General features: G+C 46.7%; 1 protein-coding gene across 4 annotated transcripts in view; it reads right to left on the reverse strand.

Annotated features, from left to right (window-relative positions):
- The window catches only part of DNMT1 (DNA methyltransferase 1), a 45,149-nt gene extending 27,816 nt beyond the window's left edge, over positions 1-17,333 (reverse strand). Inside the window, exons 1-9 of one of the 4 annotated variants that reach the window (XM_025863197.2) lie at positions 17,191-17,333; positions 9,480-9,516; positions 8,640-8,747; positions 8,230-8,449; positions 7,537-7,615; positions 6,106-6,181; positions 3,424-3,458; positions 2,977-3,061; positions 626-660 (exon numbers count right to left, since the gene is read on the reverse strand). In XM_025863197.2, coding sequence (XP_025718982.1) covers positions 626-660; positions 2,977-3,061; positions 3,424-3,458; positions 6,106-6,181; positions 7,537-7,615; positions 8,230-8,449; positions 8,640-8,747; positions 9,480-9,516; positions 17,191-17,270 — 755 coding nt within the window. In that variant the 5' untranslated portion in view covers positions 17,271-17,333. Of the gene's footprint in view, positions 1-625; positions 661-2,955; positions 3,062-3,423; positions 3,459-6,105; positions 6,182-7,536; positions 7,616-8,229; positions 8,450-8,639; positions 8,750-9,479; positions 9,517-16,619; positions 17,003-17,190 lie in introns of those variants that run through there. The other 3 variants (XM_025863196.2, XM_025863198.2, XM_073887773.1) reach the window with 3 other exon arrangements.
- Positions 17,334-18,152: the final 819 nt, after the last annotated feature.

Genomic DNA, 18,152 nt, shown 5'->3' on the forward strand with positions numbered 1-18,152 from the left:
AGGCCACTCTCCACATAGTATCTTGGCCGCAGGGCCCTGCCACTCCATTTGGATATTCTGCCCAGCCCGAGACAAAGGCCCAGTCTCAACATTCACTTCAGCCAGCTGGAGGTCAATAGAGGCTTGAAGTACTTTTCACCTCTGCCCTCACACTCGGCCACCGCCACAAAAGCACACCCAGGCTGGCCACGTCACAGAGAAGAGGCAGATCCTCCCCATCATCCCCACCAAACCTGGCCAAGATCAGCTGACAGTCACCAAGATGTAGACTCGTAAGCTAAATAAATGCTATCTCTTAAGCCACTGGGCTTTAGCGACAGTCTGTTACACAGTGTCTTCACAGCTGTGGGTGAGGAACACTGCCGCCCCCTTCAATGCCCTTCACCACCTGACAAACCGCTTGCTGTACGACCACCACGGAGGAAGGGCCTGGGGTCAAGATCAGCTGAGGTCAACTGAGCCCTGCTTTCATTGCGGTGGTCTGACCTTCCACAAGCAGAACCACCCCCACACATGTATGGGAGTTACACACCTAATGCCCTGTCCACTCAGCTCTCTACCAGAGCACTTATTTTAGCAATTAAGTTCACAGTAGAAAGTACAAAGGTATGTTAACTACACTTACGGTTCTTTGGTTTGACTTCTGAGCCTCTTTTCTTCCTGGGGGAGGAGGGGAGAGAAAAAAAACTAGTTGATTTTCCTTCACTTAGACCTGATTTTTTTTTTTTTTTAGGATTTTATTTGAGAGACAGAGAGAGAGCGCGCGCGCGCGCGTGCACATGCAAGCAAGCAGGGGAGAAGCGGAGGGAAAGGGAGATAATCTCCAGCAGACTCCGTGCTGAGCGCAGAGCCCAACAAGGGGGCTCGATCCCAGGACCTGGAGATCATGACCTGAGCTCAACCCTAGAGTCAGATGCTTAACCGACTGAGCCACCCAGACGTCCCTCCCTGATCTTTTTGTAAGTGTTCTGTGGAAATAAAACCTAAGCTGATCCTATAGCTAGCTGGTGGGAGTAAAGACAATCTTCAAGACAGCAAGTTTATTTCTGGTGGGGTGAGCAGGCAGGAGTCGCAGGATCTAAGAGTTCTATAATCCAAGTGTTTTACCCCCAAACCCTCTATCATCTGTTATTAGGAAGTGTGGACAACCTCACAGACAACTGGCTATCAAAACCAGGGACCTATAATAATGGCAGGAAGCAGGATGGCCCACTCTGAACAAGTGCTCTAGCTCAAACACTGACAGCACATCGTTTGGAACCCGAGCTTAAAGAGCTAAACACATTTCTCTGGAAAACATCAAGTTGTATTCAGCCTCAAACCCCACATTTTGTGAAGAGACCGCAGGAGTTGGTGATGTGAAGAAACACATCTCAGACCATTCTCTACAAGAAGAGATACTGGGAGTCTGACCACAGACAAGGAATTTCAATCCCACCCAATGCTCCTTTGGAGGGTGGTCAAGCAAGCCCCCTAGAACAGCCTGTGCTCAAATGAGCTGGAGTGTGCTAACTCTAACTGCTATCTAATTCTAACTAGTATCAGGGTAGGCAAGGTGATCAATTAAAGGCTAGCTTTAAGGACCAAATGGCTCAAGAATTATCATACATCTTAGCTGCTCCCCCACTAGAGCAATAACACACGCCCATCCTTTAAGAGGTTCCCAATAACAGCAGTAACCCTCTGAGTTGGTAAGAAAGTTCTAATCAATGTCTTAACAGGACACAGAACAGGATCTGATATTGCTCCATCACCCGTGACCGCTCAGTGTTAGCAGTCTGTCATACAGGGAGTACTGTCTAATGGTAAGGCTTCCGGTATCAAACCCCCATTCCCTCTCCTATCCCCTCCCCGAGGGGGTTCAGGTGGCATATCTCTATTTCACAGAACCTTAAACTCTAATTTTACAAAGAAACTGGAGGTGTGGGGAAGACCTGGGGGGCTCTGGGCTGACCTCAGTTAAGAATACAACTTGGGGGGGGCGCCTGGGTGGCTCAGTCATTAAGCGTCTGCCTTCGGCTCAGGTCATGATCCCAGGGTCCTGGGATCGAGTCCCACATCGGGGTCCCCGCTCTGCAGGAAGCCTGCTTCTCCCTCTCCCACTCCCCCTGCTTGTGTTCCTGCTCTCACTATGTCTCTCTCTGTCAAATAAATAAATAAAATCTTAAAAAAAAAAAAAAGAATACAACTTAGGGGTGCCTGGTAGCTCAGTCATTTAGGCGTCTGCCTTCGGCTCGGGTCCTGGGATCAAGCCCCACGTCAGACTCCCTGCTCAGCTCAGAGGGGAGCCCGCTTCTCCCTCTCCTTCTGCCACTCCTCCTGCTTGTGCTCTCTCGCACATTCTCTCAAATAAATAAAAAAGAATACAACTTGAAGGGGGGCTCAGGTGGCTCAGTCAGTTGAATGTCCAACTCAGTTTTGGTTCAGGTCATGATCTCAGGGTCCTGAGTTCAAGCCCCACATCAGGCTCCATGCTCAGCACGGAACCTGCTTGAGAGATGCTCTCTCTCCCTCTCCCTCTGCCCTTCCCCCAACTCATCTCTCTAAAATAAATCTTAAGGAAGCACGCACACGCGCACGCACACGCAACCTTTTATCTGGATGCTGCTATAGGATTTTAGCACCACACGTGTTTGAAAATTAGATTTCCACCAAGACTTGACGAGTAAGGGAGGCAGATGGGCAAGGGCATGGACCAAAGTTCTGCAATTGATGAACTAGCACAAGGTCCAGCTGACCCCCAAGCCTAACACTGGTGTGCTTATCACCACAGCCACATAACCCCTCTTCCAGGTAGAGAACCACAGAAAAAAGGAGTTTGAAAAGCATTTTGGCTAAAGTCAAGGTCATTTTGATTAGAGAAAGTCATTTTGTTCCTACAGGCTCCCCACTCCCCGTGACCCCCTTCCTAAAACCAAACGGGGACTCAAAGATCAAAAAGTACAATTGACAAACTTGGATGTGACCAGGCTTTACTTTTTCATCTCTTTCTTCCTCTTCTTCCATGTGTGTTCCAGGTCTTACTCTTTCCGGTTCTTCTGCAGGGAGCGGTCTAGCAACTCTGTCAAGCAAAGTAGCACACACCCCAAGGGTGACTCTCCCAAACTCCTCCCCTGCAAGCAGTTTTCAACCGGTCCTTCTCTTCCTACCCAAGAAAGCAATCTTTATCTCAGAACCTCGAAGGGCACATACTACTTTAATATTTAATAGGACCTTTAAATCTGGTTCTGCCCTCAATTCATTCTTTGCAATGAGAATTCTACATGAACTGAAGGTTAATAATCTGACCCCAAATTCAGCATTCTTAAGCCATCTATGGTCGCCATGGCAACTCACAATAAAGCTCCTTAAAACTCTTCAGAAAAGTCGTTTCAGTAATGAAGATTGCACATTGTATAGAAAAGATGTATTAATTATTCTTACTGTTCTCTGGATGTAACTCTCCGCCTCTTCTCCTCCTGTGTGGAGAGCAAGGGAAGAAGACACGAATATCCATTTCAAAGAAGATCAAATGAAAAGCATGGGTGAGACAGTATTCAATACATTTGATACAGTTAAACATGGCAGAGTATCTGGGTTTGGGGGGAAAGAGCTGGGCAACCATCAGTCTGGCAGTGATATCCCCCCCTCCCTCAAAACAGAGGCGAGGCCCAGGAGTTGGCCCAGCACATGTCCGTGTACCAGCTTGTCTAGTGATGCTATGTAAACGAATCAAAGATCCTCTACCTTCTGTCAGGAATTCTTTAGCATTAGAAAAAAATGAAATAGTAATCTGAGATTCACATCAGCAAGTAAGAATGACAACCTCAACTGGACACCAGCTCTTTTCGGATGAATACCCCAGCGCACCATTTTCCTAAATTCACACTATTTGCCATCTCCAGGATATCTATATATATTTAAAAGGGATAAAAATATTGTGATGATAAAATAGATCTGTACCTTGTTGGAGGTGGAGGTTACAACAATAATCCACACATGTGAGTATATACACACATATGTGAAGACTGGTAAGGTCTGGATTGTACCAATGTCAGTTCCTGGTTTTGCTATTGTATTAGTTACAGGAGAGGTTACCCTCAGAGAAAGCTGGGTAAGTTACACAGAGCCTCACTGTATTCTATCATTTGAAACACATATGAAAGAAGTCTGTATATGTATCTATGGAAAATTCTGCCTCCAGGCTACCTTCGGACTTGAACTACATCCGCTCCTCCCTGAGTCTCCAGCCTGTTGGCCTGTCTGGCATGTTTCACAATTGCCAGCCTTAAACCCATGAGCCAATTACTTAAGATTAATGTTACACATATACACAGTCTATTGGTTGTTTCTCTAGCGAACCCAGATAAAGATTCTATACTAGTATACTAACATATTCTCTCTAACAACATGGAAGAAACTGATAAATCCTACCCCACCAACCCCCTAAATTCAGGGAAAAGGGAGATCTATGCACCAAACGTCCTTCTGCACTACTTAGAAGTTTTACTAGGGGCGCCTGGGTGGCTCAGTCGTTAAGCGTCTGCCTTCGGGTCAGGTCATGATCCCAGGGTCCTGGGATTGAGCCCTACATCAGGCTCCCTGCCTGCTTCTTCCTCTCCCACTTCCCCTGCTTGTGTTCCCTCTCTCGCTGTGTCTCTCTCTCTGTCAAATAAATAAATAAAATCTTTAAAAAAAAAAAGAAAGAAAGAAAGAAGTTTTACTAAATGCATATAATACCTGTTTTTAAACTTTAGTCAACTTTAAGTTGACTAAAGTAAAAATATCTCTGTATGATGACTTATATGACCAATACCATCTGATACCACTGGTTTGGTACATGAAGTCTTACTCTGGACTATTGGAACAGACACTGTTTTTACAAGTGTTCATCCACAAAGCCCCCAGGCCTTGCACAAACTCAGAAACTGAAATATATGTTTGAGAAGCCAGATAAAAAGGCCCAAAAGGTTAGGGTGCGAGAAACCGCTCTAAGACAGATGCATGTGGGAAAGAGCTATTGATATTACAAGAGCTTGCCTGCTTCTGCCTGTAATGCTTTTCCCTAGGAGACAAGAGGCTTGTCCACTGAACAAGTGGTTCCCTCTGTGCCTCAGTGTCCCACTTGAGAGTGGGTAACCCAACTAAACGATAAATATCTGAATAAAGGTTGTGAGGAGTAACATCAAGTTTTTAAAAATAGAATCAGTATGTCTTACAACAGATGTCAAGCCTACCTCAATGCTAGGGATAGCCCAGTGACACCTGAATGACCCCAGAGTGCAGTGCTTCTCACCCAGTGCAATTTTACCCCTCAGCCCAATCTGGCAGTAACCAGTAATGCTTGTGGTGGTCACAACTGAGGCAGAGGGGATTACTACTGGCATCTAATGAGTAGAGGTCAGGACGCTGGTATGTTCTACAACCCACTGGGACGCCCCCACACCCAGCAAAGGATTATCTGGCCCCAAAAGTCAATAATGGCATGGTTGAGAAACCGAGTCTTAAAGAGGAGTATCTGTAGTTTGCTCTATCAGTAGCAATAAAGCATTTACTACCTACACATAAACCTATAGACTTCCCCTCAACTTACATGGCTAATCCCACAGCAAAATCAAAATGAAAACTAATGTGTGACCACCTGGTATTATCTAGGTTTGGCCCTCAAGTCACAAGGGAAAGTACCATCAGGGATAACATTTTCTGTATCAAAGACCCTCAATAAGCCACTGGTTTCCTAGCCTAAGAGGTCTAAGCAGATTATATCACATACAGGAACTGTCTAATGCTCTGTCAGACAAGTTAGATGTGGAAAGGGAGCTTAGGCGAGCAGAAGCAAAGGCTTTAAACATGTCACATTTGATTGCCAATCTTGTCCACTAGAGAAGTAGGAAGGTAGAGGAAGGAACAGACTCTGAAGTTACAGGGCTGCCTTGTGAGTCGCAGGGGCCTATGGAGCCCTCAGGCCTAAAAGTGACATACTTCATACTGCCCGGGTCCAGGGACACGTCCTAACACCTTCTTGGTCACTTCAAGTCCATTTAGATAGTCCTGACTTTGAACTTAGCCTATCAGCAAACATACCAAAAGAAGGCAGAGTGAAGACCCTGAAAATGCCAGCCCTACCTGGTCTTTTTCTTCTTCGGGAGACTCATCTGATTTCGTTTTTTCCTGCTCTTCCTCAGGTTTCCGTTTGGCAGGGCTGTCAGAAACAGGAAAGCCAACTGTGAGCTCAGCCAGACACTAGACCTCCAACAGGCATGAGAGGACTTGTATTCCTCCCTACCAAAGGCCGCCTCTTTAGGACAGATTCAGGTCATGGGTACCTTATTCCCTCCAAGGAAATGCCCTCACTGCCAGGATATTGAAAGAGGCTTCAAGTTTAATGTTTGAGTGACAGGTTAGAATATGGCCATTTTGCAAACCTAAGAAATCATGGATCTAGATGTTGATCAACAGCTGCTGGCCTCCCAGAAGAGACCTCACATGCCTCTAGATGGAAAGACACGGCACCAACTATGAAAAAGTCTCAAAAAATAATAAAGCTGGAACCTGATCAAGCTCCTAGACTTAACTAACCAGTTTATAAGAAACACAAGACAAGGAAGACATTAACCACCACAAGGATGCAGTCAGCTAGACCTAGAAACTCAATTGGACAAATGAACTAATTTCTTCAAATAAATGGCAAGAAAAGAAAGGAATCTGTAACTTGAAAGGCTTAAGACAAATCAAGTAAACACAATTTGCCACACACAAGGAAACAGACACTGGCTATGTACTTGATAGTGAGGAATTATTATCCTTTATAAAGTACAAAAATATTAGAGTTATGTTTTGTCTTTTTAAAGAGACTGCTAAATGTTAACATTTTATTCATATTTTGTTAGAATTGCTAAAAAAAGAAAAAAGAGAGAGAGAGAGACACCGATTTTATCATCTAGAAATATACTGAAGGGGCGCCTAGGTGGCTCAATCGTTAAGCATCTGCCTTCGGCTCAGGTCATGATCCCAGGGTCCTGGGATCGAGCCCCGCATTGGGCTCCCTACTCAGCCAGGAGCCTGCTTCTCCTTCTCCCTCTGCCCCTCGCCCCACGTCAGGCTCCCTGCTCAGCAGGGGAGTCTGCTTCTCCCTCTCCCTGCTTGTACTCTCTCTGCCAAATAAATCTTAAAAAAGAAAAAAAAGGAAATATACAAAATGACATGTCTGGGAGGGGTTTCAAAATAATCCAGTTGGGAGAGAGTTTATGGGGGTACAAATGAAAAGATGGCCTGCTGATAACTGTTGACACTGGGTGATGGGTACCTGCGGGGGGTGGGGGGGTATTCATTTTATTATCATGACTGGTTTTGTATATATTTGAATGTTCCTAGAAGAGTAAGAATACAGGTGTTGAGAAATGCTCTTCATCGGTGTTTAATGAAGAAAACTGCAAGATGAAAACCTATGCAATGTGGAACTCAAAATTGCTAAGTTATACCCTATTAATTCCATTCCTGTTTACCAAAAACAGTTTGCCCTGAGAAAAGATGGCTGTCAATTCATTATATACTGACCCCCTTGAGAAATGAGATAGGATGGTAGTCTGCCTGGTAGTTTGCCTTGTAATCCTGGGGCTAGAAGAAGAAGCTTCAGCTGTTTAAAGAAAAAAAAAAAAGCCACTATGAATAAAAGAGTTCACAAAGTGTAGTTCTTAAGCATTACCAAGCTAGTGCAGAGAATCAGGTTCTGAAGATTAAGTACCTTCTCTTCTTGTTGGAACCAACAAGTCTTGATAAAGGTAGCAATTAGCACCTGCCAATTTGCAGAGCCATGTTATTAGAGCTCTTATTTGAGGGGCCAAAGCCTGAATCAGAGGAGACAACCTCCTCTTATATCATCAAAAGATGAAGTGGCCAAGAACTGGACCTGCGCTCAAGTCCCACACTCTTATGTGTTTTAAAAATTCCAGAAGAGTTACTTTGACTACAAAGGAGTCTATACATTTAGCTTATATAGGCATATAACCTAGAAATAGTATTAATACCTCCTGTTACCTTATACATCATCAATTTAAGCTATGTTTTGGGATCTCCTACTCTATACTTGGTCAAAGAACAAATCTGAAGAAGTATCTACAGCTAAGCTAGTTAAGAAGTACACACAGGAAACAAACCAGGAGGTACTACCCCAGGGGGACCTATGGCTCCCAATCTGGTACCATGTCACAAGACAGCTAATCTCCCCCAAGATTAAGTAAGTGTTCTTACACTTGGTCTCTCCATCGGACTTGCTTCTTCTGGGGGTGGAGAGTTTGGAAACGGGTCTGGGGGATTTGTTTTCCTCTGCCATTCCCGCTCTGCGGTCCTCACCGCTTGTCTGGCTGCCGTTTCCTAGACATCCATTCACTTCCCGACTGAAAGCATGAGCTCCATTCTCCAAGGATAAATCTTTATTTAAAAGGGATTTGACTTTAGCCAGGTAGCCCTCCTATAGCAGGAAAGGATAATTTAAGTAGCAGTGAATGTAAACAAGCGGCAATAAGAGAATAAGGAAACACGCACGTCCTTTATAACTACTGGGTAACAAGGAGAGCTGGGGATGATTCTGCCTCCCTGGTCACACGGATTACATGGGAGGAGATGTTTTCTAGACACCAGGATGCTGAGAACTGACTTACCTCTGATAATTCTTCTTTATGTAATTTGGTTTCCAAGTCACATAACTGATTCTTTATTTCTGTTTGCAGAAATTCATGCAGTAGATTCAGTTTCTCCTTCACACATTCCTAAGGGAAAAATATAGGTTTGGATGTCCCCAAACTCCCACATCACTAATGGACGAATACACAGATAATTAAGCTGCCTGGCCATGAAATACCAACTGAATGGCAGGCAATGCTGACTCAGTCTGAAAAACTGAATATTCACAAGACATATTTGTGATGTTTCCGTTAAGATCACACCATACCATCTCCAGGGTGGTGAAATATGGGAAGATTATGAGGTGGGATGGAGACACATAACGGTTTATTAGAAAAAAACTGCCTGTGAGAAGGGTGACCAGGACAAGTTACAATTAAGAATTGATGGTGTGGAACCTAGACTGGGAAACTTATCAGTGAGTTACCGAGAGATTAGCAGCATGTTAACACAGAACATTAAGAATAATATCTAAGTTATCCTCAAAGCTATGGAAGAAAGCTGGGGTGCCTGAGTAGTTCAGTCGGTTGAATGTCCGACTCTTAGTTTCAGCGACTCTTGGTTTCAGCAAAGGTTATGATTTCCTCGGTCGTGTGATCAAGCCCCATGTCAGGCTCTGCGCTAAGTGGGGCATCTGCTTGAAGATTCCTCTGCCCCCCCGCCCAGCACTTGCACATAGGCATACTCTCTAAAATCTTATTAAAAAAAAAAAAAAAAACAAACTACAGAAAAAAGCTGATTCCACTTAAATTTTTTATGAGCCACAAAATATCTGTCAAATAGTAACATTTGGTAATAAAATTTAAGGTGGAGATTACCTTTTCTGTTAGGCTATCTCTTTCCAAATCTTTGAGCCTGTGGGAAGAAAACAGGAGAAAGAAAGGCAATTATGCAATTGTTTACTCTAAGACTAAAAAAAAAAACAAAACCCAAAAACTGTGGTTTTAAGATTTCATTTATTTGTCAGAGAGAGAGTGCATGAGCAAGCGAGCGCACAAGCAGGGGGAGCGGCAGGCAGACGGAGAAGCAGACTCCCTGATGCGGGACTCGATCCCAGGACCCTGGGATCATGACCTGAGCCAAAGGCAGCCGCTTAACCAACTGAGCCACCCCAGTGTCCCTAAAACAAGTTTTAAAGAACTTTGGAAATAAATTTGACATGTAGGAGTGTTAGGGAAAAGCCAAACAAACAAAAACACCACGGTGGTTTTCTCCTACCCCTGAGCTAGAAATCCTACTATAATTGTAGTAGTCACTAAGTCATCATTTGCAATCTGAAAGAGGTCTCCCCCTCTCACCCACCACCCTTTAGGGTGCAGTTTTTCTGAGAACAGAGGAGCTCTATAACAGTATTATTTGCAAAGGAACTAGGAAAATGGAGGCAGGCCATACAGTTGGGGTCCACCTGTTAAATGACTTACAGGTGGTCTTCCTCCAGTTGGTCTGGCAAGACCCCATGAAAGGGCACAGCGTGGCCAATGTTAGAAGGAATGGGCCAGGGTCATAAGATGCAGTGGGGAAGAGCCAGCTAACATTCCCAAAGGCCAGGGTGGGGGTAGCAGCATTCTAATGAGCAACGTAAGAAAGGGAAGTAGGGGTGCCTGAGTGGCTCAGTCACTTGGGCATCCTGCTCTTGGTCTCAGCTCAGGTCTTGATCTTAGGGCCGTGTGTTCAAGTCCCACACTGCGCTTCAAGCTGGGCATGGAGCCTACTTAAAAAAAAAAAAAACACAACAAAAGGGAAGTAAAGGCATCTGGTGCAGCAGGGAGTACCCACACTCAGGGTTGATAGATGAAGTGAGAAGAGTTGTTGGCTGGCACCTCACGAGAGAGCTCTTCCTTTGGAATGTTTAGACCTAATCCTTCAGGAGTGCAGAACTGTCATGAGTTTGGCTGGAAAAGCACAGCCTGATTTGATCATTGAAGATTAGCGTCTTGCCTTTTTTGGAGGCAGGAATCAAGGAACAAGAGCAGAAGAGACCGAGGAAAGGGAGATGAGTGGACAAGCTGTGGTTCCCAGGCTGGGTGCCAACTGTGGACAGTGTGGGGAGAACAAGTCTAACCAGCTGGGTTAGCATCAGTCACTGGAGAAGAAGTGCCCTGGGCAGGGACTGGGCCTCTACGGTCTCTGAAGCCTCCCACCCAGCATCCATACAGACAACATACTCCGTTATCACTAACCAAAAGGGCACGAAGAGAGCTCTCCCAGGCTGGTTTTTCCAAAGAGCAAGTGTGAGCAGCAAAACCAGGAATGCAAGCAATAGGCTTTGCTGGACTAATGTCATACAGAGGCTGCTCTGAGTGCATGTGGCCCTGCCTCCAGCTTTGATCCCCACATCTGTAGGTACCTATTGTATGCCAAGCCCTATTCCAGGCAACGAGCTGGGTAATGGGATGCAGGGACTGCCAAGCAGGGACCTTCTGACCTGGGTGGTCAGGAAAGGTCTTTCTATAGAAGACTCTGACTGCAGACACAGTGGTAGTATATACTATATATTATACACACACAGAGTACATGTAACACCTTCAAAGTCATTCTACCCTCGAAGTAACTCAGGTCTGGGAGAGCCAGATGAGAATAGCTGCAGAACTCTGTATGCACAGCCAGACACACACATGCTGTTCCAGGAGCCTCACATCGGACTTCTCAGTCACTCTACTCACAAAACCATGGCAAAAACACGGCCCCTTGATCCTGAGGTTACCTCAGGTGTTAAGGACAATGCTCAGCTGACTATGAAGCCCATCAAAGTACCCTTTTCACAATGCTGACAACTACATCTGGGCACAAATTCTGACAACCCCTTCCATGAATTGGGATTGTTTAGCCTGGCAGAGAGGAACAAAATAAACTCTTCAGAATACCTAAAATGTCTTGCCCTGTGAAGATGGATTGTAACCTGCCTGGCCCCAGAGAGGAAGGTCGGAGCCCAGGGCAGGCACTGAGGAGCCAGAAGTGTGACAGGGAGGAGGCTGGTCAGCGCACCTCCCAAGAGTCCATCCCTTCCCGGGTAAAACTGAGGATGACACCACCTCATATCTGCTTTATACATTCAGAGCCAGGAGGATCAGAAACAGACATGAAGGACCAGGCAGAGCACTCAGAACAAGAGCCATGTTATAACGAGATAAAACCTTAGCTCCCATCCGGCCCAAGATCCCATGATTCATTTCTAGTTGCTTCCCTCAAACAGTCCTGTAAGGGAAATAAAGCATAACTGAAGGAATTAAGCAAATACAGTTCAAACCTGAGGGCTTCTGAAGAGCAAGGGTATAAAAAGCATCAGGAAGGACTAGCCCAGAGGAGTAGAGAGCTCAGTGGGAATGGAGCAGGGGGAGCTGCCGAAAACAGGAGCAGTCCAGTGGGGAGCTGGCTCAGTACACCCAAGAAACCCACACAAGTCAGGCTGGGTGCCAGTCTGAGGGAGGTCAATAACTTCAGGCTAAAAAATTGATCTTGTTCCATAGTGAAACCACTGAAGGAATCATGGGGGGGGGGGGGGCGGGGGGAGAAGGGGGGCCGCGGGGGAGGAGGTAACCAAGAAATCAGAGCCATGTTTTAGGAAAATTAATCTGGCAAAAATACATTATGTCGATTAGACAGGAAGAGATTACAAGATGTTAAATCACTCTTTAACACCCTAAACTAGAAATGCTGGTCTGTAATATGATTTAGCAGGAATGGAAACCACGCTAGAGAAGTTAAAAAACTTCATTAACTCTGCCAGTTGGCTGCACGGCAGATGGGGTAGGGCTATCTGAGATGATATCTGTGGTAGGCAAGATAATGAGCCCTTCCCAAAAAGAGATGTCCATGCCCTAATCCCCCAGAACCTGTGAATATGTTGCCTTACTGGTAAAAGGGACTCTGCAGATGTGATTAAGGTTATAGCCCTTGAGATGGGCAGATTATCCTGGATTAGCCAGGTGGGCCCAATCTAATCACTTAAATCCTTAAAAGCAGAAAAACTTCCCAGCTGCATTTCAAGAGATGTGACTAAAGAAGGGTGAGAGAGAGATGGGACATGAGAACTAGCTTTACTGACTTTAAATATGGAGGCAGTGGCCATGAGCCAAAGGATACATCATCTCCAGAAGCTGGGCATGGTTAGAGCCAGCAAGAGAAGAGAGACCTCAGTCTTACAACCACAAGGAACTGAATTCTGCCAACAATTTGAAAGAGTGAAGAAACATTCTCCCCTAGAGCCTCCAGAAAGGAATGTAGCCTGCTGACACTATTTCATCCAGCGAGACCCATACCAGATTTCTGACCTACAGAATTGTTAAAACAAATTTAGGTTCTAGGGCGCCTGGGTGGCTCAGATGGTTAAGTGTCTGCCTTCGGCTCAGGTCATGATCCCAGGATGCTGGGATCGAGTCCCGCATCGGGCTCCCTGCTCTTTGGGAGCCTGCTTCTCCCTCTGCTTCTCTCTCTCTCTATCTCTCATGAATAAATAAATAAAATCTTAAAAAAAAATTTAGGTTCTATTTAAACCACTAAGATAATTTGTTATGGATGCAATTAAAAACTAATGCATCAGAAATTCAGAACATTTTGGGAGGGGGAGAAAGTAAACAGGCCATGAGTGTGAAGAGTGACATTTCAGCGACAGTAGCTCAGTAGCACTAGATGGCTATTCAGCAGCTAGAAATTAAAACTGGCTCTCCTGAGAGACATCAAAACTGGAGTTAGTCCTGTCCAGCTGATAGGCCCAACTGCTGCAAGTCCTAGGACCAGAACAGATAAGGGTCCAGGAATGAAAGAAAAGGATTGGGGAGAGTGAGGGGGCTGTCACGGAAAAGAGGAGCCCCCTGGTAGCAAACACCATCACAAAAGCCAAGGATAAAAAGGATTAAAAGGCCAGATGCTGAGAGATGAAAGAGGCTAGAACACCACCTCCGTCCTAGAGAAGAATGCCTGATCAAGAGTAGGACTGGATACCTGGCACAAAAGCGAAGGTGGCAGCAGAAGGAACAAGTCCAGACCGTTCTACAAGAAGCCAAAGATGAAGGTTGGACTGATAAGCAGGAATATACATCATCTCTACATGGCATACACTGCTCTATTAACACCTGCCTCAGTAGCAGATCTGCATGTTGCTCCTCTAAATTATGCTCCCCTGATGGAAATGAAACATACAGCTGACCATGTGATAAGTAGCACAGGTTTTCTTGTAGGGACTGCTCTACCGCATTCACACGTATCAGCTTAATTGGTCTTCCTAACGTCCAAGTGGAATGGGCAACACCATTCCATTTGACCGATAAAACACCAAGAGGTGGGGCGCCTGGGTGGCTCAGTCAGTCAAGCGTCTCCCTTCGGCTCAGGTCCTGATCCCAGGGTCCTAGGATCAAATCCACATCGAGCTCCTTGCTCAGCAGGGAGTCTGCTTCTCCCTCTGCCCGCCCCCCTTTGTGCGTGCTCTCGAGGCTCTCTCTCAAAAATAAAGTAAAAAAAAAAAAGAAAAAAGAAACCACCATGAAGTTAAACAACTTAGCCCTACAGCTATGGTAGGAAGGAATTTGAACCCCAGGAGTCTGCACCTCTAGAATACTCCTGCAGGGGAGAAATAGAAGAGTCAGTTTTGCCCTCTCCAATACCCAGTCAGAGCCACTGAATTAGAGCTAAGAACCTGAAACCCAGTTTAATCACAAAACACCTAGCAGTTAAAAAAGCTGTCACAGTTACTTAGGCTAATCAGAGTTGTACAGAGGAGGCTGCTTGAATCCAGGTTTGAATCCAGGTATCATTAAAGGGGAAAGTCTGGCATGCGTGCCTCTCAGAGTCTACTCTAACCAAGCTACAGATACAGCAAATAAGGCAAACAAATCACCATCAACTCCAGGGTTGCAAAGGCAACATGCAGGGTGCACGAGCAGAATTCAACACCCTTCCTGTTATGCGGAAAAGGGATGGTCTTTCTGAGCACAGTCTTAAGGGATGAATGGATAGTAGTCAACTGAGGGAAGGGGTAGATAGAGCTCAGCGTCACATTGGCCGCTCTGCATGGTCTCAGGCCCTGAGAACCTAAGGTCTGTTATGGCTTGTGAGAAGCGTGCAGGATGAATCAGGCAAGTGACAGGGATTCTGGACTTCAGGACCAGTGCACCGGGCAGTGTGTGGGGCAAGGAAACCATCAGATCCAACTTTTGCAAGGGGATCACAGTTTCCACTTATAGAAAAGACCCGAGGGACAACAGGAAGACCAATGAGAGACTTATCGCTTTGGCTTGGACAGAGTAAGAAATATAAGTGGAAAAATGTAGCTTGTCCTGAAAGGCATAATTTTTAGATTTGGGGCATATTATACTTCAAAAACAAAGTTAAAGACTTAAAAACCCAAACACTGAAAATATTTTCTGGTGTTACTACGTATCTAATGGAACTACGTGTTTAAAAAAAAGCTGACATATATAGACAAGTTAGCAAAAGTGACAGAAATCCACGAGGACCAGGCCTAGTTTTGTTCCTAGAGTATTCTATTGGACTTAAGTACCTCTTGTGTTATAAGTTATACTCCTCTAATTTTCATAGATCAAAAAGTTATACCTCTCTTTACAAATCTAAGTTTAAGGGAGTGCTGAATGCCATGTTTATGTATCTTGTACACTGAAATTCAAAATGTAAGAAAAGATGTTGAAAGTCCCGTAAGAAGACAATTTCAATGTCTGCCCCATGGTCTAAAGCAGAAACCCAAAATTCTGCACCTACAGTAGGCAATTCTAGTTCAAAGTAATATGGAACCTAGGGTTAATGGTGGACGAACTCACCTAAGAGCAGCCAAACACTTGCACTGGCCCAAGAAAACCCCTAAGCCAGTGGCCTGTTCAAAAACCCTAGTTGAAAGGAAAGGTTTTGGCAAGAAGCAGACATCAGCAGGAATCCTTGCTTCCTCATAGCGAACTCCTACAGCATCCACTCTTAAGAACTCTTGAGGATTACATGAGAAAATGTCAAGTGTTTTATACAATTAGTGACTGGCAGAACTGAGGAAAGCTAGATTAGCCAATAACAATGCTCACATGTGGGCCTTTATGTGCTAGGCATATTCTCATTTCATCCAGTATCAGTTTAAAGCCCATGTTAATGTAGTCCACAGCCACAGCTTCTTGATGACACTTGCCCAAGGTCAAACAAGCCAGTGGAGATGAGAGTTCTCACCATCAGAGCAAAGACTGGGCCCAAACACCTCTGTTGGGTCTAACATCACCAAGCCAGGGACTTCCATAATTCCATTTCGAGTCCTATCTTGGGAGGATACAGACAGGGATTCTTCAGCAAGACACACCCCCTCTGTGATTAAGAAGTGGTCTGAACCTTAAACACCTGGTAGGGAGCCCCAAATACCACCCCCCCACACACACACACACACTCACTCCCAACTCCAAAAGCCCAAAAGACTAGCCTGGCACAACCAAAGGAAACAAGCACAGGGAAACAGGGAAATGGCAAAACCCAGCTCACAAATCCACCTGAAGCGTTCACGCCTGGTCAAGGCTCCAGGGACTACGGTTCCAAGGAGGGCCAATTTTCAGGAGTGAAATTGGTGCCCTTCACAAATAGGGACCCAGTATTCTTGCCCACGACCCACCTGCACAGAATTGCTACAGCCGGTCCCGACACTATCGGCTGTGCAACACACGCGCACACACGAAACTGCGGCCACTTGTGAGGCACACACACAACGCCACGGCCACCTGTGTCACACACACACACACACACACACACACACACACACACACACACACACACACACACACAACTGCAGCCGGTTCTCCCTAGCAAGGCTTCCTTGACGCCCATGGTTCACAGGCACAGATTTACTGGAAAGGACCATTCAGGCTTCATGCTGCCCGAGCCCCGGTCCTGCGCGGCATGGTGAGAGTTCCTTCCAGAATGCGACTTCCCCAGCAGTCCGAGATGAAGGAAGCCCCCCAAGGAAGACGGGGGTCGCAAACCTGAGCCGGCCGCGCCCGGGCCCCGAGCGGCGACGTCTGTCTCTGGAGGCCGCCATCGGGATGCGCTGCTGGGGGGTGCCAAGGCGGGCCCCCAAAATAACCCCAGGGACCGGACCAGCCCGACCCCCCAAGCAGGCCGGGCACCGGAAGTGGAGGCCGAAGTGCCCGGGCCGAGGGGTGTCCTGAGGCCGCGGGCTGCCCACTTCCTGCGCGACCAGACTGGCGGCAGGAGCCAGGCCTGTGGCTCCTCCAAGCAGGGGATCCCCGAGGAGAACCCAAAGCTCGCTCTACTTCGAGATCAGAAGTGACCCCAAGTTTCTAGTCACCAGGGAACTGTGAGGGGCCTCGGCCCATTTTGGCGCCAAACGGCCAGGGGTGCGCGCGACCGGAAGTGCCACCCTGCCCGCGCCAACCGCCGCCGCGCCGTCCCGCGCATGCGCGTCCGTCTGTCAGCAGCAGCCACCGGCTACCAAGATGGGAAGCAACCCCCCCACCCCCAACGCCGTGCCACTTCCCCACCCCACCCCACCCCATCCCCCGGCCCGAGTTCACAGACTCCCGCAGCACCTACCGCCTACGGACATCATCGGGCAGGGAGATGGCTCGGGATGCCAGCGTGGGCACCCGGGCCGGGGCAGTGCGGGCAGGCATTTTGGAAACTGCAGCAGAGACGGCGGCGCCGGCGGCAGAGGCAGCCCTGGCTTTTCGCGCGGAAACCGACGGGGAGGGGCTGTGAGCTGAGGCGGCCTGTACCATCTCGGCCCCGACGTGGGGGGAGGCGGGACGTACCATAGGGAGAGAGGCCATACCATGTGCGGGCAGATAGAGTGGAGCAAGTGGAGCACGGGGGCCGCGCAGGCGCGAGATGGGCGCACACCCCCGCGTGGACTTGTGGGCTCGTCCAAGCTCCGCTGTTTGCTGGGAGCCTTGCCTGAGAGGTTCATTCATTCATTCTTCGGAGCACGCTGGGCATAAAACAAGGAGCGTCCCCACAGGGCTCCAGCTTGTGGGCTCTTGGGATTGTAACTGAGGACTTGAACTCCATCTATATGCTCATTATAGTGACCTTGGATAGGTCATTTGGACCCAGCCTCCGTTTCATCTTTAAAAAGCTGAAAAATCGCAGAAAATCTTGAGGACACACAAACTATGCAGCTAGCATCAAGGATCTCCCAGTGTGGTGAGGCCCAGGCCACTTCCACAGCCTGTGTGTTTAAAAAAGCACCAGAGCTTGGAGAAAGGGTAGTCTCTTCAAATGGTGTTGGGAAAACTGGGTATCCACATGCAAACAAGTAAAGTTGGATCCTTACCTTACACCATATAAAAATTAACTCAAAATAGATTAAAGACCTAAATGTACTCTTGAAACGATAGAACTCTAATAAGAAAAAGCGGGGGGGGAGGGGAGGAACAGCTTCACAACGTTGGATTTAGCAATGATTTATTGAATAGGACATGAAAGCACAGGCAATAGAAGCTAAAATAGACAGATGGGACTATATCAAACTTAATTTATGCACAGCAAAGGAGTCA

Source organism: Callorhinus ursinus, unplaced genomic scaffold, assembly GCF_003265705.2.
Source record: "Callorhinus ursinus isolate GAN/ISIS: 27379988/994484 unplaced genomic scaffold, GSC_fseal_2.0 scaffold82, whole genome shotgun sequence".
Lineage (NCBI taxonomy): Eukaryota > Metazoa > Chordata > Mammalia > Carnivora > Otariidae > Callorhinus > Callorhinus ursinus.